This window comes from Acanthochromis polyacanthus, chromosome 5 (assembly GCF_021347895.1).
Source record: "Acanthochromis polyacanthus isolate Apoly-LR-REF ecotype Palm Island chromosome 5, KAUST_Apoly_ChrSc, whole genome shotgun sequence".
Classification (NCBI taxonomy): Eukaryota; Metazoa; Chordata; class Actinopteri; family Pomacentridae; genus Acanthochromis; species Acanthochromis polyacanthus.
The window spans coordinates 33,220,262-33,242,091 of NC_067117.1; the positions used below are offsets into that span (position 1 = coordinate 33,220,262).

Sequence of the window (21,830 nt, forward strand, 5' to 3'; positions counted from 1 at the left end):
ACAAACACAACAGAAACACATCCAGAATAGATTTTTGACTGATAAACATTAAACTGTTGAAACTACGATGCATCCCATAATACTGATGCTCAATGTTGGTATTAGAAACAAAAACCAGATTCAGTCTTTAGATTGTTACACCTGGATGGACCTAAAACTGGTCTGGTTGCAATTTTTAACAGAGGCTATTGTAGATGATCGAGGAGGACCTAAAAACACTGACGTCCTGCTAACTGAAATGAGATACAACAATTATCACAGTCTGCACAGACTGTGGGCAGCTCTTCATCACTTCAATCTGAAACTTCCGTCTGACTGACCGCAGATATCTCCAGCAGAAGCACAACGTTTAACACTGTCAATAAAACAATAATTCTGTAAAAACTACAGTCGATCCACTGAACAGCTTCGTCAAACTTGATTAAAACAATTCAGATCAAAGTCGCTGTAACACCAGTGAAAGTCATAAACAGAATAATATACCGGTAAGAGTTCAGGTGTCTCCATCCTTCCTCCCTCCCTCTGTGAGCTTCTTATCTCACTCTCCGACACAAATTTGGCTCATTTTATGGTGCATCTGCTTCCCTCTATGACAGATAAAACTATAAAACCACACAAATGTATCTTGTCCGACATGCAAAAGAGGCTAACGATCCTCCGACAGACGCTGGATAAACAGACCAAGCCTTCGTAGAATCTCCTTCAGCAGCAACTTTTCCAAAAATATTTTTAAAAATATTATTATTAACCATTAGAAGATGATCTGAATAACTATTTGTAAAGAATAATCAGACAAGAGAGCTTTTCTCCAGAGAAAATTAAAAAAAAAAAATCACTTAAAAAAGGCAAAAATGCATGGAACCTGTTTCAGATATTGCTAAACTGGGAAAAACATCTGAAATAGTTCACAGAATTATAAATATTTACATAAAACTGATGGAGGTTGCATCATTATGGACAAAATGATGCAACCTCATTTAGGAAAAAAAAAAATCTGGATTTTTCTAAATGAATATTTTATCACAAATATTCACTGATTTTAGAGTCTTAATATTTTTTATTCCACTTTCACATTTAAATAATCGGAGATTTCAGTTTCATGCATCAAAACCAGTCTGAAAATAATCTTTAACTGTTTTTTAGAACAACTCCTGGAGGACAAATATGTATGAAGTCAAACCCTAAACTCCTCACTGGTTGAACATCTACTTATCAACATACGCTACAGTTTCCAGATGTTCCCTAAATGCCTCACAGTAATTAATACAATTAGGAGTTCTGATGCCAAATTTGACTTTGATTAGGATTTTGCACAATTTTTCAGTCATTCTGGACAACTCTTGAGTCATATTTGAGACATTTCACAGAAATTTTAAACATATTTTGGAGGAGTTTCAAGTATTTCAGACCATTTTAAAGTCATTTTGGACAAATTCAATTTCATTTTCTCTTGAAATAATGAGCCCTAATGTCAGATTTACCAGAAACCAGGTGATTTTACCTACAAAGACTGTTTTCTACGAGCAGAGGGTTTTAGACATCATTATCACAGTCAATAAGGGTCATTTAAACCAAAATCACAGGTCAACAAACTCTGTGTCCTTTAAATAAAAACCCAAAGAAGCCTTAAATCAGAGCAAAGGATTCTTCTTTTGTACACAGAAAGAATGTTTTCTTTAAGTGTCCAGTGGCAAAAGTTGAATTTTTTTTTACACCAAAGTGTCAAACAGAAACTGCGAAGTGCAGACCTGCTGTAAACTGAGGATGGCCTCTCTGAATGGTGCATTATATCCATTCTTTCCTTAACTAGACCATAACAAAAAGACATATGTACCTGAACACAGTTTTACACTCACCTGACCTCAAACTGCTCAGATCTTTAATTACAGCTGACCATGTTGTTCTGCTGAAACTACGCCTTAAAAGCTGCTTAGTGACTGTGCCATACCTGAACGGTTACCAGAGATTGTATATAGAGTTTTATGACAGTAACAGAGCCTGTAAATACATTTTATGACTGTAACAGAAACTGCTTATGAAGTTTTATGACCGTTAGCAGAACCTTTGCTCCATAAACTGATGGCACCTGAAGGCAGCAGTATTACATTAAATGGAGATTTGACTTCAACCAACCAGCCAGTTAAACCAGCAAAGATCACCAACACACGCCAGTTCTCTCTCTCTCTCTCACACACACACACACACACATACACACAAATAAAGATAACTACACAAATATAAACTGTGATATAAACTGTGTAAATCACCTTATCAGCGCCTTTAGATTTGTATCTCGGACCGTATTAACTAGCAGCGAGGCGGAGGACGACCACTCCCACAGTTCCGGATAGCAAACCACAGCTTCTCCGTCAGCTTAAACACACCTGAGAGGCCGCTAACCGCTACCTGAGCTCTCCGGTAGAGTTTTAACTGAAAACAAGTCGCAGCTGGAGATCGCTTTGTGTCTGAAACTATAGCACAAAGTCGCCACTCGACTCCGTTCAAAAGCTTCAGCTAACAGGGAGTGGTGGACAGACTAGCAGCTCTCTGATTGGACAAGCAGCGGCAACACCACGTTCTGATTGGACAATGCGGCTGTCAGTCACGACGTTTACAACCGGCATGACTGCTGACCGCACTCCTTCAAAATAAAACAACCACATCAAAAGTGACATTACAAAACTAAAATGAATCAGTGTTTCAAAGTAAGAAACGACTTTGAAATATTTTGTTCACCACATCAGTCAGTAACCCTTCAGACACCAAATAAAATGTTCTTTCTACTGTATGAAATTGCATGATACTACTTTATCACACTTCAATCCAACAGAAACTGTACACACATATATACATTTTATAATTAATACCACTAAACTCTACAAACTTTAATCTATGTGGCCACAACTTATTACAGCAGCCTTAGCAGCAAGTGAAATGGTCATCATCGTACAAAACTACAGTTCAAATTGCGATTACACTTGCATTAAAGCTAATAACACAAAGAGGACAGCACCAAAGCAAAAAAAAAGTCCTTAATATTTCCTGTGGAACTAAAAGTTCTCCTTCCAAACACAAATCTGCCAAACAAACTGGATGGATTTCATGTGAAGCATACAAACTTCCATTAATGCAATGATATGTTGTGTTTAACAGATAGAAAGATAAACAAAAGACATTGATGAGAAACTCCAGCCCAACAAACACACGTATGCACTAAAACCACAAGTCTGACAGATGATTTATAGAGAAATGAAATAAAAAATGAATGGCACACTGCCAATTTTAGATTTCCCCATCACTACTGCAGAGGGAGGCGGGATTTAAAGAGTTGCACAACACATCCCTGAAGCACTTCACATTAATAAAGTAGTTTAATGATAATACTGGCCAGCAGAAATGTTACAAAATTAAATTGCTGCCATCACAAAGCACAATTTTGTACTTTTAATGTAGTGAATGTCAGAATAAAATAACACATTATGCCAGAAAATGTTACCGCAAGTTCCTCCTCAGGTCATCCTGTTTGCTCCTTCATCATGCAGATCATAAATGGTGATTACAACAATATACACCGAGGAAGAAACCTACAGAACATACCAGTAAGATCTTTATTCCAGATTTTCACCTTAAAGTAAAACTGATCACACATTTCAAGTATCTGTCAAAGTTTCTGTGCTTTAATGCTGAACAGCATCAGGCAGCATGAGGTTCTGCTGCTGCTGCTAAAACAAATCTGTGATGAAGCACTAAAGAAAGGAGAAAACAACAAACCTCACACAGCAACTGTCCCACAGAGAACAACACGGTTTGACTTTATTCATCCTTTGCAGCGGAACTACAGGAGAGTCAGAAAAAGCTGCAGAGCGCCACATCACCAGTGAAACAGAACAGGAGACCGAAACAGAAAAACAAGAGTCCTGAGGGGAAAAATGACAAAATATCCTCCTGTTAATGCCTTGAAATAACACACACACTCAAATATGCCGCTCTGAATTTTGAGGGAACATTTAAATCGATTACATAGAGAACAAACTGAAGCCATGCTTTGCTCTGCTAAATTAACCAATAAAATCACAAATACGGTTCTTCACACAGCAGAGTGGATGTGGAGACACATGCAAAGTTGTTTGTAATCTATTACTTACTACACACCAGTCAACCTGCATGGGGCTGGAAAATAATGGGAAATAAAGTCACTAAATGCCACCATGTACTATTTAAATGCTGCTATCTGCCAGTAACCATCTAAAGGTCGATTTACTTGAAAATTAGAGCGTTGATTCTGATGTCAAATTCAAAACTAACAGTTTAGATTTTCCATTGCAACTCAATGCATTGGAAGTCAGTCCAGCTCTCATCACTGAGATTTCAATCATTTATTTCTTCAATCCTTCATACAGCCTCCTTTAATTTTAAGTACAGACTCAATTATTCTCGGCATAAAGGACACCAGGGTCCATGAATTTCTCCACACATTCTCACATTCTTCAAACACTATCGTTTTCAGCTGCTTTTTAACAGTCACTCTCAAGGCCTTAGTTTTTACTTTGTTATTATTGTTCTCCTGCTGGAATATTTCTCTTCTTTAATGTTCATCTTGTCAGCCAGCACTTTGGTTTATCTTCAAACATTCATCTACAAATTTCATCTCTCTAACATCCTTATCACTCATGTAGCCTCATATCACACTCCCTCCTCCGTACTTCACTGTCAGGACTAACATTCACTGTGGCAGAACTGGTCAGCTTCACAACAAACATGCTGGACTCCATCAGAGCCAAACAAAATGATTTTCATCTGACCAAAGAATGTTCTCCCAAAATTCATCGGCTTCTTTTCATGCTCTTTAGCAAAGTTTACTCTGGATGCTTTTTGGTGAAATCCAGGCAAGAGTTTTATTAGAATTTCTTGTCCTCCGTCCACAGAGGTTGATGTTCTGAAGTGTCCTTCACTGTCTGAGCTTCACACAAACTCTGATTTCCATTGATAACTCCTGGACCAAGTCTGAAGCAGCTGCCGTCTGTTTTTCACAGCTAGATGGTGAAAGTAGCTCAGTGTCTGTGGAGTCATTTTAGGAGGACGACCACAGCAGCCCTGATTAGTGCTACTATGACTCCTTCTATACCTCCTGATCACTGCTGACTGTGGTTCAGTGTTGTTTAGTTGATCTTTCTGGATTCTTTTCCATCTTTCTAAAGTCTCTCAGCCAGATTTTTCAGTTCCTCTGTTCAATTCTTTGCCATGTGGAACCATGATGAAGACATGGTCACAGCCTATAAGTCCCAAACAGAGAAAATTCTGCTATTTACAGCTCATTTAGAACCATGTTCATGCAGGTACACAGGTGGGCTCAGTTTAGTTTCAGTGATCATAGCTGGATTCAGCTTTGTTGGGTCTGAACTTTAAACCTAGTCTTATATATTTTTGATTGTTTGTAAGAGGAAATACTCTGCAGTTCAACTTAGAATTGATTCAGTTACTGAGTGATGCTGCTGCACAGAGGCATCTTCATTTCTGGTGTGTACTGTACCGGCTGCAGGCCACTTCCTGTCATCTCTAACCCTCCAAAAACGCCATCTACAGTTTACCAGATGCAGGCTACTGTGTACAAACCTCCATTTGCAATCCATAGACCATTATCTATGACCTACTGGTGGTTATCTTCCACCTACTGCTTTCCAGCCACCATCACTGTACATTATTCCCATCAAAGGCTAAAGATAATAGATGATGGTGGTTTACAGGCTTAATTATCTGCAATTTAGTTTAAATCGAGCACATTTTGTGTCTGTCACTCACCTGCAACCTCTGCCTTCAGTCTGCCGCAGCAGCAGTCACTCAGCGCTAATTTTACCTCCATCACACCCACTGACACTCTCCACTCACAATGTCTGCAGAAACCAAATCTGTCATCAGGATATTTGTGCATTTTCTCTTTTCTCTCCACACACCAGATTCATCTTTCCCCACTGCCTATTCTCTGCGGCGTTTCATTTCACTTTATTTACCTCTTTCACACACACAGAAACGTCAACAATGCATGCACAGTCGGTTGTTTTGTACCTGTTTGGAGTTTAACCATTTCCTGAAAGCAGACGGTTCCTCTTCAGACAAAACTACATCCACAGACGCTGTCCACATCTTTGACTAAAGCTCTCTACAACACTCATTAAAGAGACGGTTTGAGCTAAAAAGGAAAGAACTGCAGCATAAAGCACACCAAGTGATGAAGGTTATCATCACATCTTTGTCTTTGTCTGTAGTCACATCCTATTCTGTTCTGCTTTGCTCCTTTTCTGTCATCTTTGCTTGCTTTTCTCTGTTCCATGAATCCCCCTAGCATGAAAACAGTGAATTGAGGACATGTCTTAGATTAGAACATTTGTTTTACTCCGACAACCTAATCATTAAATCCTAAATGCATGACTTTATGTTGGATAAGAAATATGGTCACTCTGGAGCCACCTGAAGGTGACATGAAACTACTTTTATGTTCACTTATAGTAATTTTGGAACACATCACAATGTTTTCCATTATTCCCTCTGATCCATAACTCTGATTGAGCCTTTGATGCACAAAATGGGTCAAAAGTGACCCAAATCCAACAGAAAATTGCTCACGCTGCACATCAAAGGGTTAAAAACTGAGAATCGGCTGCTTGCAACCACAAAACAACTGGAAGTTAAAGGTTTGCAGGAATTCAATGATATTTCAGAAACAACTGCTCTCAGCTGCAGCACGAATTTATACGTTTGTCTGTACGTTAATGATTCTAAATGCTGAATAATACATGATGCATTAGGGCTGCATGATATTTCATTTCAGTGTCCACACTGACGCAAGATTAAATTAACTGAAGCACATCAGGCTACACTTTTTCTACTACTTGACACAAAGAAAACTCTCACGGTTCTCCTTTAGCACGACTGATCTATAACAGAAGTCCGACAACTGCATTTAGTCTGATTTTTTTAAGGCTTCTTTTGTTTTATTTTAAAAGAAAACTTTATTTAAAAGACAGGATTTTGTGGACCTCCAGGCTCCACAAAAATGGCTGCAGTGCATGTAAAAGTACAAAACAAAAAAAACATCTGGTTTCAGGTCAATCTGACATTAGAACTCCTGATTTTCCTCTTTTCAACCCCTTGATGCCTAAATGTATTTACACATACATAGAATAGATATAAAATAATTTAGGTCCCACGAGAAACCAGTGCCTGCAAAAGGTTCCAAGGTACGTATTGAAGATGCACAAACTGGCATTGAGGGAATGGATGCACTACCTCAGCTCAGTCTGAATGAAAGCGGTACGATACGAATTCATGACGGTCGGCATCAAGGGGTTAAGCTAGCATTTGGTCTCTCAGCTGATGGAGACTAGAAGCTTCTCTGAACCAGACGAGTAGCAGCTTCTACTGATGACTGTGAGGCGTTTAGGGAACATCTGGAAACTGTTGTGTGTGTAGATAAACAGACGTTCAGCCAGTGAGGAGATTTGGGTTCAGTTTAATTCATTTTCATCCTCTAGGACAACAGTCTCCAATCATTTATTTAATACGGACCGCTTTCAAGCAAGACAGTTTTCTACAGACTGGCCATCGTGCACATAACAAATAACCATTTTTATTTTGAAAATGTGTCCTAAACTAATTAAATTAGTTTTTATTTCTGAATATTTGTTTACTTTTTCTTCTGTCTCAGCCTCTTCCTATTTTCAAAGACACTCTTCAGAGACATTTGTTATTTACTAATTTTGGCAGTGGTTAGATTGAGGGCTTCATTTAATGGCGGAAAACAATTACAGACGGAAGTGACGGGAAGATGGTGTAGTCGTTTTTCAAAGTTAAATATCCTGTCGACGCCAACAAAATAGAAAACAAAACATTTTTATTCTTTGTGTGTGGCCCCGTGGTTGGGGACCACTGCTTCGGTTGAGTATTATTATTATTATTATAAGTCTGCTTTTGATGCAGATTTCACATGAGCAGGAATGTAGCACTATGTGGAACTGAAAGCAGAACTCTGTTTATAGAAAAGTTAATATCCAATACAAAGATTTTGTCCTCAAAAATCTATGAATAATTTTGATAAACATGATCTCAGTTTTGGTCAATACTAACTTATCATTGTGTCCATTAGCCTTTATCAGTTGTATGGAAATATTTCAACTACAGAAAAGACGACGTTCAATAAAAAGCAAATATTTATATATATTCACTGCTCTCTTTTTTACTTAAACTGTTCTATTTGCTACAAACAGTGCTACAAACACTGTAAATTTCCCCGCTGTGGGATCAATAAAGGTTTAATCTATCTATCTAGGTTCTCTTGTCTGTAGTTGTTTGATGATTTAAATCAGCAGCTCTGTACAGGAGAAAAGATCTGAATGAATCCAAAAATAATAAAAACTATTCTAGATGTCTTTTTAAAGACACTTTCTATGCAGATACCCTCTCCTACAAAATGAACCCAATTCGTCTAGAAAGATTCACTCTTTCCTAATGAAGTTATTCAAAACATCTGCTGAATAAACGCAATTTTTGTCTTCCGATAACATGCAGAATTCAAATGAATCCGAGGAAAATACTGCCAAGCCATTAGCTTCCATGCTAGATTAGCTGTTAGCATCAACATGGAGGTGGATAAAACTGCTGAGGAACCATTCAGATAAAAACTACTCAGCCAGGCTTAAAACAGTAAAATGGGCCAACACAACATAATTCTAACAGGTTTAACATAATCATGAAAATTTAATATTTAAATCCAGATTCATGATCCTGCAAGCCAGAAAGCAGCAGCTGTCCAGACAAGACACAAATAAATTGCGAGCTGGGGTGGTAGTTTCATTTTAGTTGAAGCACAAACTTGAATTTTTACATATCTCACATTGAAGATGTCACACGAAACCAACCTAAAGAAACCAGAGACCCCTTAACCCATCATCAGACAAGTTTCTATCATCAGACAGTGAAGAGCAGGCAGTCAGAGAGAGCTGATCGCAGTGAGGAATGTCCTTTTATTAACCAAAGCAAAGGAGACTCCACATCATGTATGGTTATTCCATCATACAAGTTTGTTCACACTGACAATAGAAACAAAAATGAGCTTAAAGGTGGGAAACATCCAAAACATTACCAAACATACAAACAGCAAAAAAAAAAAAGCTACCAAACTAAAAACACTACAGACTTCATCTCGGCGCTCTACAGTCCAAACATCTACTGAGCATGTGCTGTGGAAAAGGGAGGAGTTTAGGGCGTCATTGTTCAAACACGGCAACGTCATAAAAAGGAGACAAATGAAAAGAATTCAGCAGCCCTATAAATAAAAACATGATTCAGCAATCTGTCCATCCCACATCCTCTCCATGGCAACAGAGAATCGTGTTGACATTTTTACCATAGCAACAGTGTCAGCCTTTTACAATTGCAACAGAGCTTGATGTCAGTATAGTTTCTTACCACAGCATGTCAACATTTCACCATAGCAACAGAGCATAAACATTTGAACAGGGCAACATAGCTTTCTATCACAATTTTACCATAGCAACATGGAATGTGAAGACTGTATCATAGCAACAAAGCACTGTAGCAGAAAGGCTTTTCATCTACAGCATGTTTAAGCATTGCAACAGATTTTACCATAGCAACAGAACATACAAGTTTTTGTCATGGCTGTTCGTCACTTTACCTTAGCAACAGAGCAGGTTAAGATATTACCATAGCAACAGAGCATGATGAAAATTTGAAACCACAGCAGCACAGCAACAATGTTTGTCAGCCACTTTACAGTGATCATGTTACCATAGCAACAAAACAGGTGAGCATGATGAGACTGTCAGCTCCGACATGATTGGACAAAAAGCTGCACCATCACCAGTTTGTGCTATCAAAGTCAGTGAAGCAGCTGCAGAAAAGAGCAAAGTCTGGACCACAGCCCTACTGGACATACTGTAGGGCAGGAGGCTTACCTACCAATATCTACACTCAGGGGCAGGAGCTTCAACAGTGACTGACAGTGGATAGGGCAAGGTTTAAAGTGGATTTTGACTGTTGAGTTTAGTCCAGAATCTGGTACAGAATGAGTTGATTTTGTTTCACTTAGTTAATGTAGGTAGCAGTAAAATCCTACATACAGTCTGCCTGTGTCAGGTGGTGTTTTAACCCAGGCTTATCTTGACCTTGCGAGCTCCAATAGGTCGGTCATTGAGATCCATGACTGCCGCAGCAGCCTCCTCATGACTCTGGAAGGCCACCATGGCCTCACCAGTTGGCAGGCCCTTTTCACTAAACTGTAAGCAGACTGAGCCTGGCAAGACCTGGTAACCGTAAAAGAAGTCCATGATCTCATCAACAGTTACTGTGAACGGCATGTTCTGAAGTTTTACAATTGTCGGACCAGCAGCACCACGTTGACCGTTGGGATTGTTGGATCCTCCGGGAGCCGGCTGGTTGCGAATCCCTTCAGCTCCAGGAGTGAACCCCTGCTGTCCGCTGGCTGCCCCACTCCCTGGACGCCCCTGGTTGTTGTTGGCTCCTCCTCCCCGACTCTGTCCTCCTCCACTTCCTTTTCTGTTGGCATTGTCAAAGGGCACCAAGCCTCTTAGCCCATCTTGGCTGAACGGAGCTCCAGCTGCAGAACCAGGTCGAAAAGCTGGTGGTTCCAAGATTGGCGCTCCAGGAAGACCAGCAACCAGAGGTGGAGCTACTCCCAGATTTACGTCCCCGAGCCCTGCAGCCAGCGGGGGCAGAGGAGGAGGGCCTGCCAGCCCGTTGCCGGGGGCTGAGAATGGAGAAACAAAGGGGGCATTGTTGAGGTTCCCCATGGTGTTTCTGAGAAAGTTAAACTCCTCCCCACTAATTCCAGCAAATGGGTTGATCTGCGGCTGTTGGGAACTGGGCTGGACTTGCTGGTGCTGGTTCTGGTTATGATTCTGTTGGTTCTGGTTGCGTTGGCCCCTCTTGTTTTGAGGTGGAGGATTTCTCTCAATTTCCTTCATCTGATCAAAGGTCACCAGGTGGACAAAGGCATCGCGGCCGTTGAGTTTTTGACGGTGCAATCTTTCGGCTTTGCGGCCATCTTCCTCAGTTCGTAGCTGGAAGATAGCCTGCCCTAAACCGTTGCCATGGCTATCTGTCAAGACCTTCAGGGTGTCCTCATAGAGTCCGATGCCCTCCAGGAAGGCACGAACATCTTTCTTGGAGACATTATAAGGGATGTTGGTGATGTGAGCACAATTCCTGGGAGCTTTCATGCCATCCTGGTTCTTGCCATCACCCTGTGCTTCACGTTTGCGGATGGCATCAATCTTTTCAAGCATTCCCTTTCGGTTTATTGGGTGAACTTGGATGAAGCGGGTGCCCATGTACTGCATGTGAGCACCCAGAGCACTTTTGTAGTCCTGTTCTGATTTGAACTCAAGGAAACCCTCTCCTGTGGCTCGACCGTTGGGTCCATAGGCGATGTAGATGCTGTCTTCCATGATGGCTAGATTCTTGAAGAATTCCATAATTTGTTTCTTGTCTGCCTCGTAGGGAAGACCCTTTAGATAGACACAAAACTCTTGCCGATGGGGAGATCGCGACCTTCCTCGCTGGTCCCTGGCTCCTGACCCAGCATTGCCACGACGGTGCTGCTGGTCTTGCAACTCGTTGCTGTTGTTTGATTTGCTGCTGTTGTGCGGGACATGACCTGTCCCATTGTCACCGAGGCTAACCCACTGACGCTCAGAGCCTGGAGTGATCTCAATGAATCTCTGGCCCATCATGCCACCTCCCCGCTTCACAGCCTCAAAACTGTCTTGGGGTGAGAAGAATTTGACCATAGCCCTGCCACTTGGCCGACCCTGTCCGTCCCTCAGGAGGCGAACCCCATCCACCCCCAGACCCCGAAAAAACTCCCTGACTTCCACCTCTGAGCAGGAGAACGGGAGGTTCTGCAGGAGAATAAACAGCTCGTCTGGATTAGCCGGGCCTACCCCAGTGGCGGCAGCAGCGGCAGCCTTCATGTGGGCCTGAAGATTTAGCGAGGCCAGAGGGGAAAGTGGGTTGAACAGCATTGGGTTGGGGGTTCCAAGAGGGAGGCCAGAAGCCAGTCCTGCTGGAGGAGGTAGGGACGGGTTGAAGGGAGGCAGTGAGGACATGTGGGGGAGGTGGGACATTGGAGGCACTGGAGGACCTTGGGACAGTGGGGAGACGGTAGGGACAGGTGGGAGGGAAGACACTGGTGGAGGGACTGGAATGGTGGGCAGGGTGGGCATTGGGGGCATGGAAGGCATGCTGGGAAGTGGAGGGATGGGTGGGGGACCTGCGCTGAGTGAAGCCAGAGCTGTGGTGATTGTCGGAGCAGAGCTGTAGCTGTTGGGGAAGCTGGGCACTACGCTGGCCAAGCTGGCAGCTGCCTTGTTGCTTGGCGGCTCCTGAGATGAGCTTGCGGCTGTCACAGAGGCGGGGGTGCTGAAGCCCTGGTTTCCATGGCTACCGCTTCTCCCCCCTGCCCCAGACTGCACTGTGGGTATGGGGGCAGTGCCCGCTTGGCGGTTAACATTCCCCGCTGTAGGTGCAGCCATCTCCACAGCACCTGCTCCAGCCTCAAATCTGCGGCGGCTGAGTTCGATCATGTTCTGCATTTCCGTCTTGCTGCTAAGCAACAGTGACACTTTGGACCCCTTTATGGCCCCGCCTGTTCGCATCATCCCAAGTCGAGCATCCTCGTCAGTGGCAAAGACGATGAAGGCCTCACCATGTTCACCACCCACGATGTGCACTCCCCCGTCGGGAATGGTGAGGCCAGAGAAGAAGTGTCTGATGTCCATGGTGCCAGCTACTATGGGCAGACCCTGCAGCCTGATGACTACCGCCATACTGACTGCTAAACAACAGCCCTACAACCTGGGGAGAAAGCAACACTATTATCAGATCAAGAGCAGGAAAAGGGAGGCCAGTGGTTTCCAGATATTTTCTCAGTAAAGTTAGATATGAATTTGCAGGCCAATATAGGTGTTGACACAACTTAAGGCCAATTCATGTTTTTTTGCATTCACAAGGGTACATGTATATGATGTCATCCACCCAAATCCAAACCCAAATTTGAGACAGTGCACACCGTCTGCAGTGCAAATGGGTCAACCACACATGTACAAGGAAAAGAAAAGGTATCTAAAACAAATGCTTATGTAGAAGAGAGACTGTAGGAGGAAATTCTCCATCATCTAAACATTGATAATTCATCAATAAAAGAGATGTTACTGCAGTAGTTGCTGCAGGACTTCGGAAGAGCTTTGATTTGTACATGCTTTCCATCGATGGAGCCCAAATTCTTTTCTCCAGAAATACTGTGTCAAGTCTGCCCACTATGCTTGGCACGCCTCAGGAATTATTACATTAAAACAGTGCTACAGCGTCATCAGTAACCAGCTGCCGTATCTTGTGTGTTTTTTGTGTCCAATATGAGGATAAATGCGATTGTCCTTCCAGCAAACCTACGTGTAATTGTAGTACAAATAGAGCCATGTTCATGTTCACCATCTGCTTTCAAAAGCCACACTGGACTGCACAAATGGATGCAGAAAGCATGAATTGGCCCTTAGATTACAGCTTCTTCGGAATAACCCAGAGACGATTTAAAACTCTATACACCAAGTTTAGGTTCTAACATCTGGAAACCAGTGGTGTTTGGGGGAGGAGGGATTTTGCAAAATATAGAGAAAACTAGCACAAAGCTAAGCAAAAACGGTAGCCTTTACTCAATTTAACAGACTTGTTCTTCCTCAATGACGATTCATCCTTTTTTAAAAACACAACAGAAGCAATCTTAAGCATGAATATGGCGTCAGTGTCCAGTAACTTGTGCTGTAAAAAATACATGAAAGGAAATAAATAAGTGAGGGAATAGCATAGGTATCGAAAGGAAGGCTTAAGACCAATTCCGTCTAAATTCACCAATGGGGGTTGCAGCACCATTTTCAATTTGGCTTTGGAAGATAGTGGTGGGAGATCATGATAATAAAAAAAACTGGATGTGCAAAATTACAGGCATCTACTGCCAGTAGTTTTTGAGTTATGGCATTTTCAAATTTTAATAATTCAGGCCAAAATGCCCTCCCTCCAATCCTCGCCTGGAATTTTTAGGTTTTAAAATGCTTATTTCTCTGCTTCTGAGCATCACAGAGACTTGAATTTTTTTCTCCAAGCTCTCTACATGTTGGTGATGTCCTAGAAACAACACACGCACTCAGGAGAAGTCTCCACAGAGCAGGGGGGCTTGTCCAAAATGTATAAATTATTTGTAAAAAAACACTCACGAGTAGGGTTAAGGGTGTTAAAAATACCAGAAATCTTACAGATTAATGTCTTAGCACCATTTAGTATTGCTCTACCAGACTGGCTTATAACTTATACAGGGGGAGCCCTCTAAGTACATTATTTAGAGAGATATGGACTGCTGAACATTGCCCCCCATGAAAAGTGCCTAATTTTCAAGGACCCTGAAGTCAATGTAGACAGGTGGTAGAGATCTGCAAATTTGCACAGAAACTCATCTATCCTCTTACTATAGCCATGCAAAGTCCCAACTTCTAGCCATCACTGCATCATGCTCAATTTTAACCTCAAACTAGGCCACTAGGTAGTCTCGAGTCTGAACATTACCTGTTATGCATATATAGTGTGCATATTTATGCTGGTGTGTACAACTGGAGTTGGAAAAATAATAGGCACTTTTCATGGGGGGGCAATGTTCAGCAGTCCATATCTCTCTAAATAATGTACTTAGAGGGCTCCCCCTGCATAAGTTATAAGCCAGTCTGGTAGAGCAATACTAAATGGTGCTAAGACATTAATCTGTAAGATTTCTGGTATTTTTAACACCCTTAAACCTACTCGCGAGTAGGGCTGGGTATCAATCTAAAAGTTTCAATATCAGTACCAATACTGATACTGTCACTTCAATACCGGTTCCTAAACGATACTTTTTTCGATACCAGTTTTACAATATATACTCTAACAGAATGAAAATTGCATTACACATTACTTTTCACATCTTGAGTTTAATTTTCCAGTGATTTCCAGTGCAAAAGAACATTTGCAAGCAATGTACAGTTCAGTACATTCTGAGCCACCTTCGCCCCCGGACCCTTCCTGGCCGACCCGGAGCCGGTCACGGCGCACCACCACGGAGGAAATGCGCCTGGCGGGGGACGGCCCGCACCTGGGGAGAGGTCCCGCGAGGGGATCCTCCCGCACCGAGCGGCTACCCCTGGTCCGCCAAGTTGAATCCCTCGGGCGGACTGCACGGACCCCACCCGTTTACCTCTTAATGGTTTCACGCCCTCTTGAACTCTCTTCAAAGTTCTTTTCAACTTTCCCTTAAGGCAGTGGTTCTCAACCCTGTTCCTCAGGACCCACTGTCCTGCATGTTTTAGATGCTTCCCTGCTCCAACACACCTGATTCAAATGATCATCTCATCATCAGGCTTCTGCAGAGGCTTGATGACAAGCTGATCATTTGAATCAGGTGTGTTGGAGCAGGGAAGAATCTAAAACATGCAGGACAGTGGGTCCTGAGGAACAGGGTTGAGAACCACTGCCTTAAGGTACTTGTCGACTATCGGTCTCGTGCCGGTATTTAGCCTTAGATGGAGTTTACCACCCGCTTTGGCATATACTGCACCGCACACTATTGGCGTCCATTTTACAAAAGTAGAGCCACGTTTTAGACCTCAGAGGCATCTTTTCCCACTTCGATGACACGCTACACAACTGCAGTAAAGTCAATGTACCTAACGTGAAACCTGTCTGTGAATGGGCGGGGTGTGCCACAGCATGTTTTTTCCGGCTTGCCGCAATCACGTGTAATGTTACAGCCAATCACAGGTTTGCTTTATCATAATCACGTGATAAGTACCAGAACATGGAATCGAAAGACGAGGCTTATTTTGATACTCATTACTACCGAAACATTTCGGTCGGTGCCATTAAAGAACCGAAGTTTGGTACTCAGCCCTACTCGTGAGTGGTTTTTACAAATAATTTATACATTTTGGGCAAGCCCCCCTGCTCTGTAGAGACTTCTCCTGAGTGTGTGTGTTGTTTCTAGGACATCACCAACATGCAGAAAGCTTGGAGAAAAATTTCAAGTCTCTATGATACCCAAAAGCAGAGATATAAGCATTTTAAAACCTAAAAATTCCAGGCGAGGATTGGGGGGAGGGCATTTTGGCCTGAATTATTAAAATTTGAAAATGCCATAACTCAAAAATTATTGGGAGTATAAGCCTGTAATTTTGCACACAAAGCTTTCTTATCATGATCTTTCACCACAAGCACCCACAGTAAAATTGAAGATGGTGCTGCAACCACCTTCCTGAATATTTGGCGTTTTGGGATGGAATAAGCCTTAAAGAAAAAAAAAACAAACTGTGCTGATGCATAGTACATTCTTTCCTCAACAGCTATAAATTGCAAATTTAGAGCAATTTAACAGGCTAAAATGTGTTTCACATGCCAAAACAAACATTTTTCACCTGTGATGTCTTTCATTGTGAAGTCCTAAACCTTTTGCCCGCAACATATCTATACCAATTAAAAATGTTTTTACAGAAGCATGCACCAGGGCCAGGTAACACTACAAATTCTTCTTATTAAGTCTGATTTGTAAAATAACAACTCACACATCTTGTAATATATCCAGTGAGTGTTTTCAGGTTTCAGCAGACCTTTCACATACCTTGTGTGAGATTCTTTTCCTTGCATTCCAAAAAAAAAAAAGGCTCAAAGTAATACCACAAACTTTATAATTCAGCTTATTTTGCTGGAAATTCAGATCAGTATGCTTCAAATGAAGTGCTTGTTGAATAGAGTATCAGCATCTTAGGCCCATTTCCAAAGTCGGAATCTTTTCAGCTTGACATACATGATGAAATATTAGACAACCCAAATCATTTGAAGAGTACTGAAGCTTCAATCTCAGCAGAGGCGCTCTGTTTACTGACCCTGTACAGAACTGAGAAACTGTTTGCACTTTAGTTCTTTAAAATAAGCTTTGCTGTTGTCTACCATGCAGTACAAAGATGTTGCTTGTATATTTCGCTCAGTGTGACATATTTCGTGCAACAGTAAACCTTCATGAGTTTCATGCAACTTGCAACTCACCAATGCAACTAAGTTGTGTGTATAGTTTCACTGTAACAGACAGAGGATTTCTGCAGGACACTGAAACCTGGTGAAAAGGTCAGAGAAACAAACATTCCTGTTCAAAACATCTTGATGTAATTCAACCTGTACAACACACTGGCAGTGCGGTTTACATTAGCTTCTGGTGACCAGCGTGTTGGTGTTTTCAGCATTTAGCTGGTTGTTTTGTATTAGTGTCAACAGCTAGCTCTCAATCAGACGCTAAATGTCAGCAAAGTATTGTGTAATGTGAGATTTCAGCCTAATAAATAAATAAATGCCTCTGATCTCAATAGAACACAGAAAATTACTCAAATCTCAAAAGAAATTCAACTTGGACACTCTTAAAATAGCAGATAAACAACTTATTAGGACAGCAGAAGCTAGTGACACACATATCCAAAACCAATCCTCATGTCACTAAACACTCTGTGTACACGAACAATCAAGCCACACTCGATCTTTCCTCAGAACAAGGAAACTGGAAACCTGAAGACAGAACCAGAGATGCTTTTCCACAGCAGAAACTTAGACAAGCACATACATGAACAAAAACCAGCTGGCAGCACATCAGCAACACCCGGCAAATACAAAAGCAACAACCCAGGGCCTGTCTGGCAACCTGGTGACCAGCAAGACCACAGAGACCCGGATCCTCAAGCACCTCTGAGACAGCAGGCAGCACTTCAGCATATGGCTGTAAAACACCACCACATGAACAACTTGTCAACAGCAAATCTGCAACACATCATCATCATTGTCAACAAACCATTGCATCAGGAACAGTAACTTATCAACCAGAGCAGTAACAGCAACATCATCAACATTTTGACAAAAGCAATGCCAGTTACATGTAAACCAGAGCAGCATTAACATCATGTCAACAAGACCAACATTAGCATTGTATCCACCAGAGCAACATTAGCATTAAGGAAACCACAGCAACATCAGCAACTGATTGCCAGCACAGCATCAAAGATAAGCAGCTGATCAGAAGAAGAAGTGAAAAGCAATGCAGTGCAGAGCAACACATTAGGTAAAGCTGAAAAAACATGTTCTTGAGCAACAGCAGTTAGAGCAATGCTTGCTGCTCCCACAATCCTCTGCCTCCACTTCGAAGACGGACATCTCACCAACACTTCAGTCATTCTGTGGCTCAAAAGAGAAAACCAAACTGCTGAAACATGATGAAAATACAAAACTCTTAAAGTCTGTATGTGATGCTGCTACCTGCAGCTCACCACACACTCCAACATGATGCTCAACATCATCATCATCAGTGGGAGCAGCAGATGATCGGTATTTTTTGAAAATGGTATTTCGAAATAGATTTTCAAAACCTGGACGTCCACTCGTCTCATCACCTCTTGGTGTCAAACTACCAACAATCTGTGAAACATCAACAGCAACAAGATGATAAAATAGAGCAGAAGAAGAAACAGCAACTATAGTCAGAAACAACTCGTGTCAAGAGGCAGATGAAAACTGAAGCTCCATTGTCCACTTACATAAACAAGAAAAAACAGGAGCTGATAAAAGACAGAAAGCACCCTCCTGCAAACAGCTAGAAAGAAAATTTCAGTTCAGCAAATTCATGATCAGAGAGGAAAAAGCTGCTATTATCTCTCAGTTTGAAGCTGGAAAACATAACTGGCCACAGCAAAAACGAGTAAAACTGAACGAGAAGAATGGAACGACTCAAACACAAAGACAGAATCTGTTCAAGAACAAGGAAGATGGACTCAGCAGCCAACACGGAGCTCAAATCTCAGACAGAACAAACTGAAGCCTCTGGAAACTCCAAGGCATTTAATATGATAAGAACTTCAACTCTAGCTGTGTGCTCCACTCCACACCTCTCCATCGGTTTCAGATCTCTGCCTCTGCTTGTACAGAGCTCCACTGATGTGATCCAGACCAAACAAAACAAAATACTGATTTTCTGTGCTCAACATTTGACTCACAGAAACACCAAACTCAGCTGAAGTCCCATTCTGACATGCACCAGGCTACGTGAATGTTTGGGCAGTTTCTTACGGCCGTTGCATGCATAAATATTATTTTGTATTAAGTTCTGAAGAGGACACACTTTGAACATCAGCCTCTGTGCATTTTCAGCTCTTATTTTACAAATCAGCAAAGATGAATTACACAAGAAGACACATTTCCTGGTGGTTTAAGACTATTTCTGGTGATTTTTTTTGTTGTCCTTTTACCTTGTTAAAATCTTCATCTGATGTTTTTTTATATGCTAGAAGACTAACCGGTGAAATAAGCAGTGAGACCATGGCTGACGGAAACTTCTGTGTACTGATATCAAAAACAAAGATTCAGACTTCCAGGGTTTCAAACTTCAGAAACAAATCTGGTTTTCTGTGTCATGATTCTTCCTTCTGGTTCAAACATTACTGCACCAAAACAAATGATTATTGAGTAGTTTTACAGCATTTGTGGCAGGTGAGCTGGTGTGCTCGAGGTGCATCAAGCCACAGAGGGATTGGACTGCAGATTGCAGGTATACGCTCGCCAGTGGCCAACCATGTCAAACTGCTTTCTCCTCCATCTCTTCTGCTACTGATTACAAAATCCCCTTCGCTCCACTCAACCACTGAGCATAAACCTAAACATTGAAAATTTAGCTGTGGTTTTAATCATGCACAGAGTTTTTTTTTCAGTTAATCATCCATTTAAATTAGTTTTCGTATCCCTGCAAGTGTTACACCAAAACCATTCCCCAGTCACTATTTTGTAGCACCACCGTGGCTGCAGCCTTCATACAGCTCAGCCTAAGATGACTGTATGGACTAAAGAAAAACAAATGAGTGAAAGCATTTTATCCCCTTATAGCAGAACGATAATGAGGTGCAGTCAGACCATTCTGTACTGCAGAATGATCCCGCTAAGAGACCAATCCAACTGTAAATAATCTGAATGGAAGACAACCTTTTTTGCTATTAGATTTTTAAATCTGCCTCGCATAGCCAGCTCATTCTGCAGCACAGAATGGTCTGATTGCACCTCATCATCATTCTGCCATAAAATTTAACTGAACCAGTCACATCTGTCATGGATGGAGTGAAAACAAGGATGCAGCTTCAATGCTCCCTCAAAATAGTAACATGGGATTGTTTTGTTGGAACATTTGCATGCAAGGAGATGAGAACTGTCATTAAAATGGCTCAATCACTCCAAAAAATAATAATCAGGGTTGCCAACATATGACATTTTCTGTGTGGAAGGTTGCTGCTTGCGTTGTTGTTGTTGCTGCTTCCTGTAGAGAAGAAAACAGTACCACACAGAAACCACACTGGCTTTATACCCACAATCTACATCCTGTGAGTCTGACTATATTTCAAGTGAGAGTGATCGATTCTTCAATTTTTTATGTAGTTGCGTTGGTGTCTCAGTGGGTAAAAACACATTACCTTGTTATGGTAAAATGTAAACTGTGATAACTGACTGAGGAAATTGTTTAAAATTGCACATTTACAAGACTAGTTTAGCAGATTGCATGACTGAAAAGAGCTGCGGTCGCTATTAAAGCGGTGTGAGGGAACAGTGTGATCACCAGCTACCACACACGGTGTCCATGGTAACCGTCGCATACCTTGAACACCTTTCCACCCGCGAACATCTGCAGCTCATGCTGTGGAGGGTTCCACGGCGGAGGGCGTGGCCTGAGTCTGTGGCTTCAGGTGGACCGAGACCGACCGTAAAGGGGACACAACCGTTCAGAGACCAAACCCACAAACTGTCCTCACAACACCTCAGCGCACAGAGCAAAGAAACCACAACAGCAAGCCGCAATGAAGAATGCACTAATTACAACCTTCCGGCCAACCGTAGCTAGCAGCTCCGGATAACACAAAACTACCGAAACCTTTTTAAACAAGCATTCACTGTATTTACTAAACACCAATGTAGAGCTTCTACAGACAGTTCCTAACACGCAGAGTTAACTAGCTGCTTTGCAGAAGTCCTGACTGTAACTAGTTCAGCTTATCGTGCTAGCAGGCTAATGCTAGCTGCCTGTGAGCCTGGCTTTGTGTGTGTGTGTGTGTCGGAGCGGAACAGCGAGCAGGATGCGTGCTTCCAGCGGCTCCTGTCGTGCTCGGCTCCCGGTGTGGGTGCGTCATGGAGCAGGCTGCCGCAGGTGGATTCTTACCGAGAAATTAGTCAACAAAAACAATGAAGTTTAACTCATGAACGTCGTTCTTTTCTTCGCCTCTCCTCTCTGCGGGAACTGCTGCGGCACAAAATGTCGGCGCAAATACCGCGATAGCAGACGCGATGCCGCGAGAGGACGCAGCTTGACGTCAGAGCAGCAGAGCCCTCTGCCGGATGAACAGAAGCAATGAGGAAAATTCACTAAATGAGCAACAAATACTAAGTTAGGGACTTTAACTACATTTTTAAACACATTTTAAAACCAACTTGAAAAAAAAACACCAATAACAATAATAACTGTATTTGTACAGCACCTTTAGGTAAAACATTCACAAAGAAAAATGACAAAAATGTACAGAATGGATAGCTCATTAAAAGCTGGTTAAAAGGACATCACACAAGGGGGTTAAGAGAGAAGCTGAAGTTGGAAATTGGACAATTTTTTGATGTGATTAATAGTTTTTAAAAGAAAATCTCCAGTGGGTTTTAGG

At 42.0% G+C, this 21,830-nt stretch overlaps 1 protein-coding gene across 4 annotated transcripts in view; it reads right to left on the reverse strand.

Annotated features, from left to right (window-relative positions):
- The window catches only part of cpne1 (copine I), a 38,876-nt gene extending 17,399 nt beyond the window's left edge, over positions 1-21,477 (reverse strand). The window contains exons 1-3 of one of the 4 annotated variants that reach the window (XM_022213629.2): positions 21,338-21,477; positions 17,152-17,218; positions 8,998-12,891 (exon numbers count right to left, since the gene is read on the reverse strand). In XM_022213629.2, the coding sequence (XP_022069321.1) occupies positions 10,161-12,863 (2,703 nt within the window). In that variant the 5' untranslated portion in view covers positions 12,864-12,891; positions 17,152-17,218; positions 21,338-21,477 and the 3' untranslated portion in view covers positions 8,998-10,160. Of the gene's footprint in view, positions 1-2,267; positions 2,541-8,997; positions 12,892-17,151; positions 17,219-21,337 lie in introns of those variants that run through there. The other 3 variants (XM_022213630.2, XM_051948140.1, XM_022213631.2) reach the window with 3 other exon arrangements.
- Between the last annotated feature and the right edge of the window lie 353 nt (positions 21,478-21,830).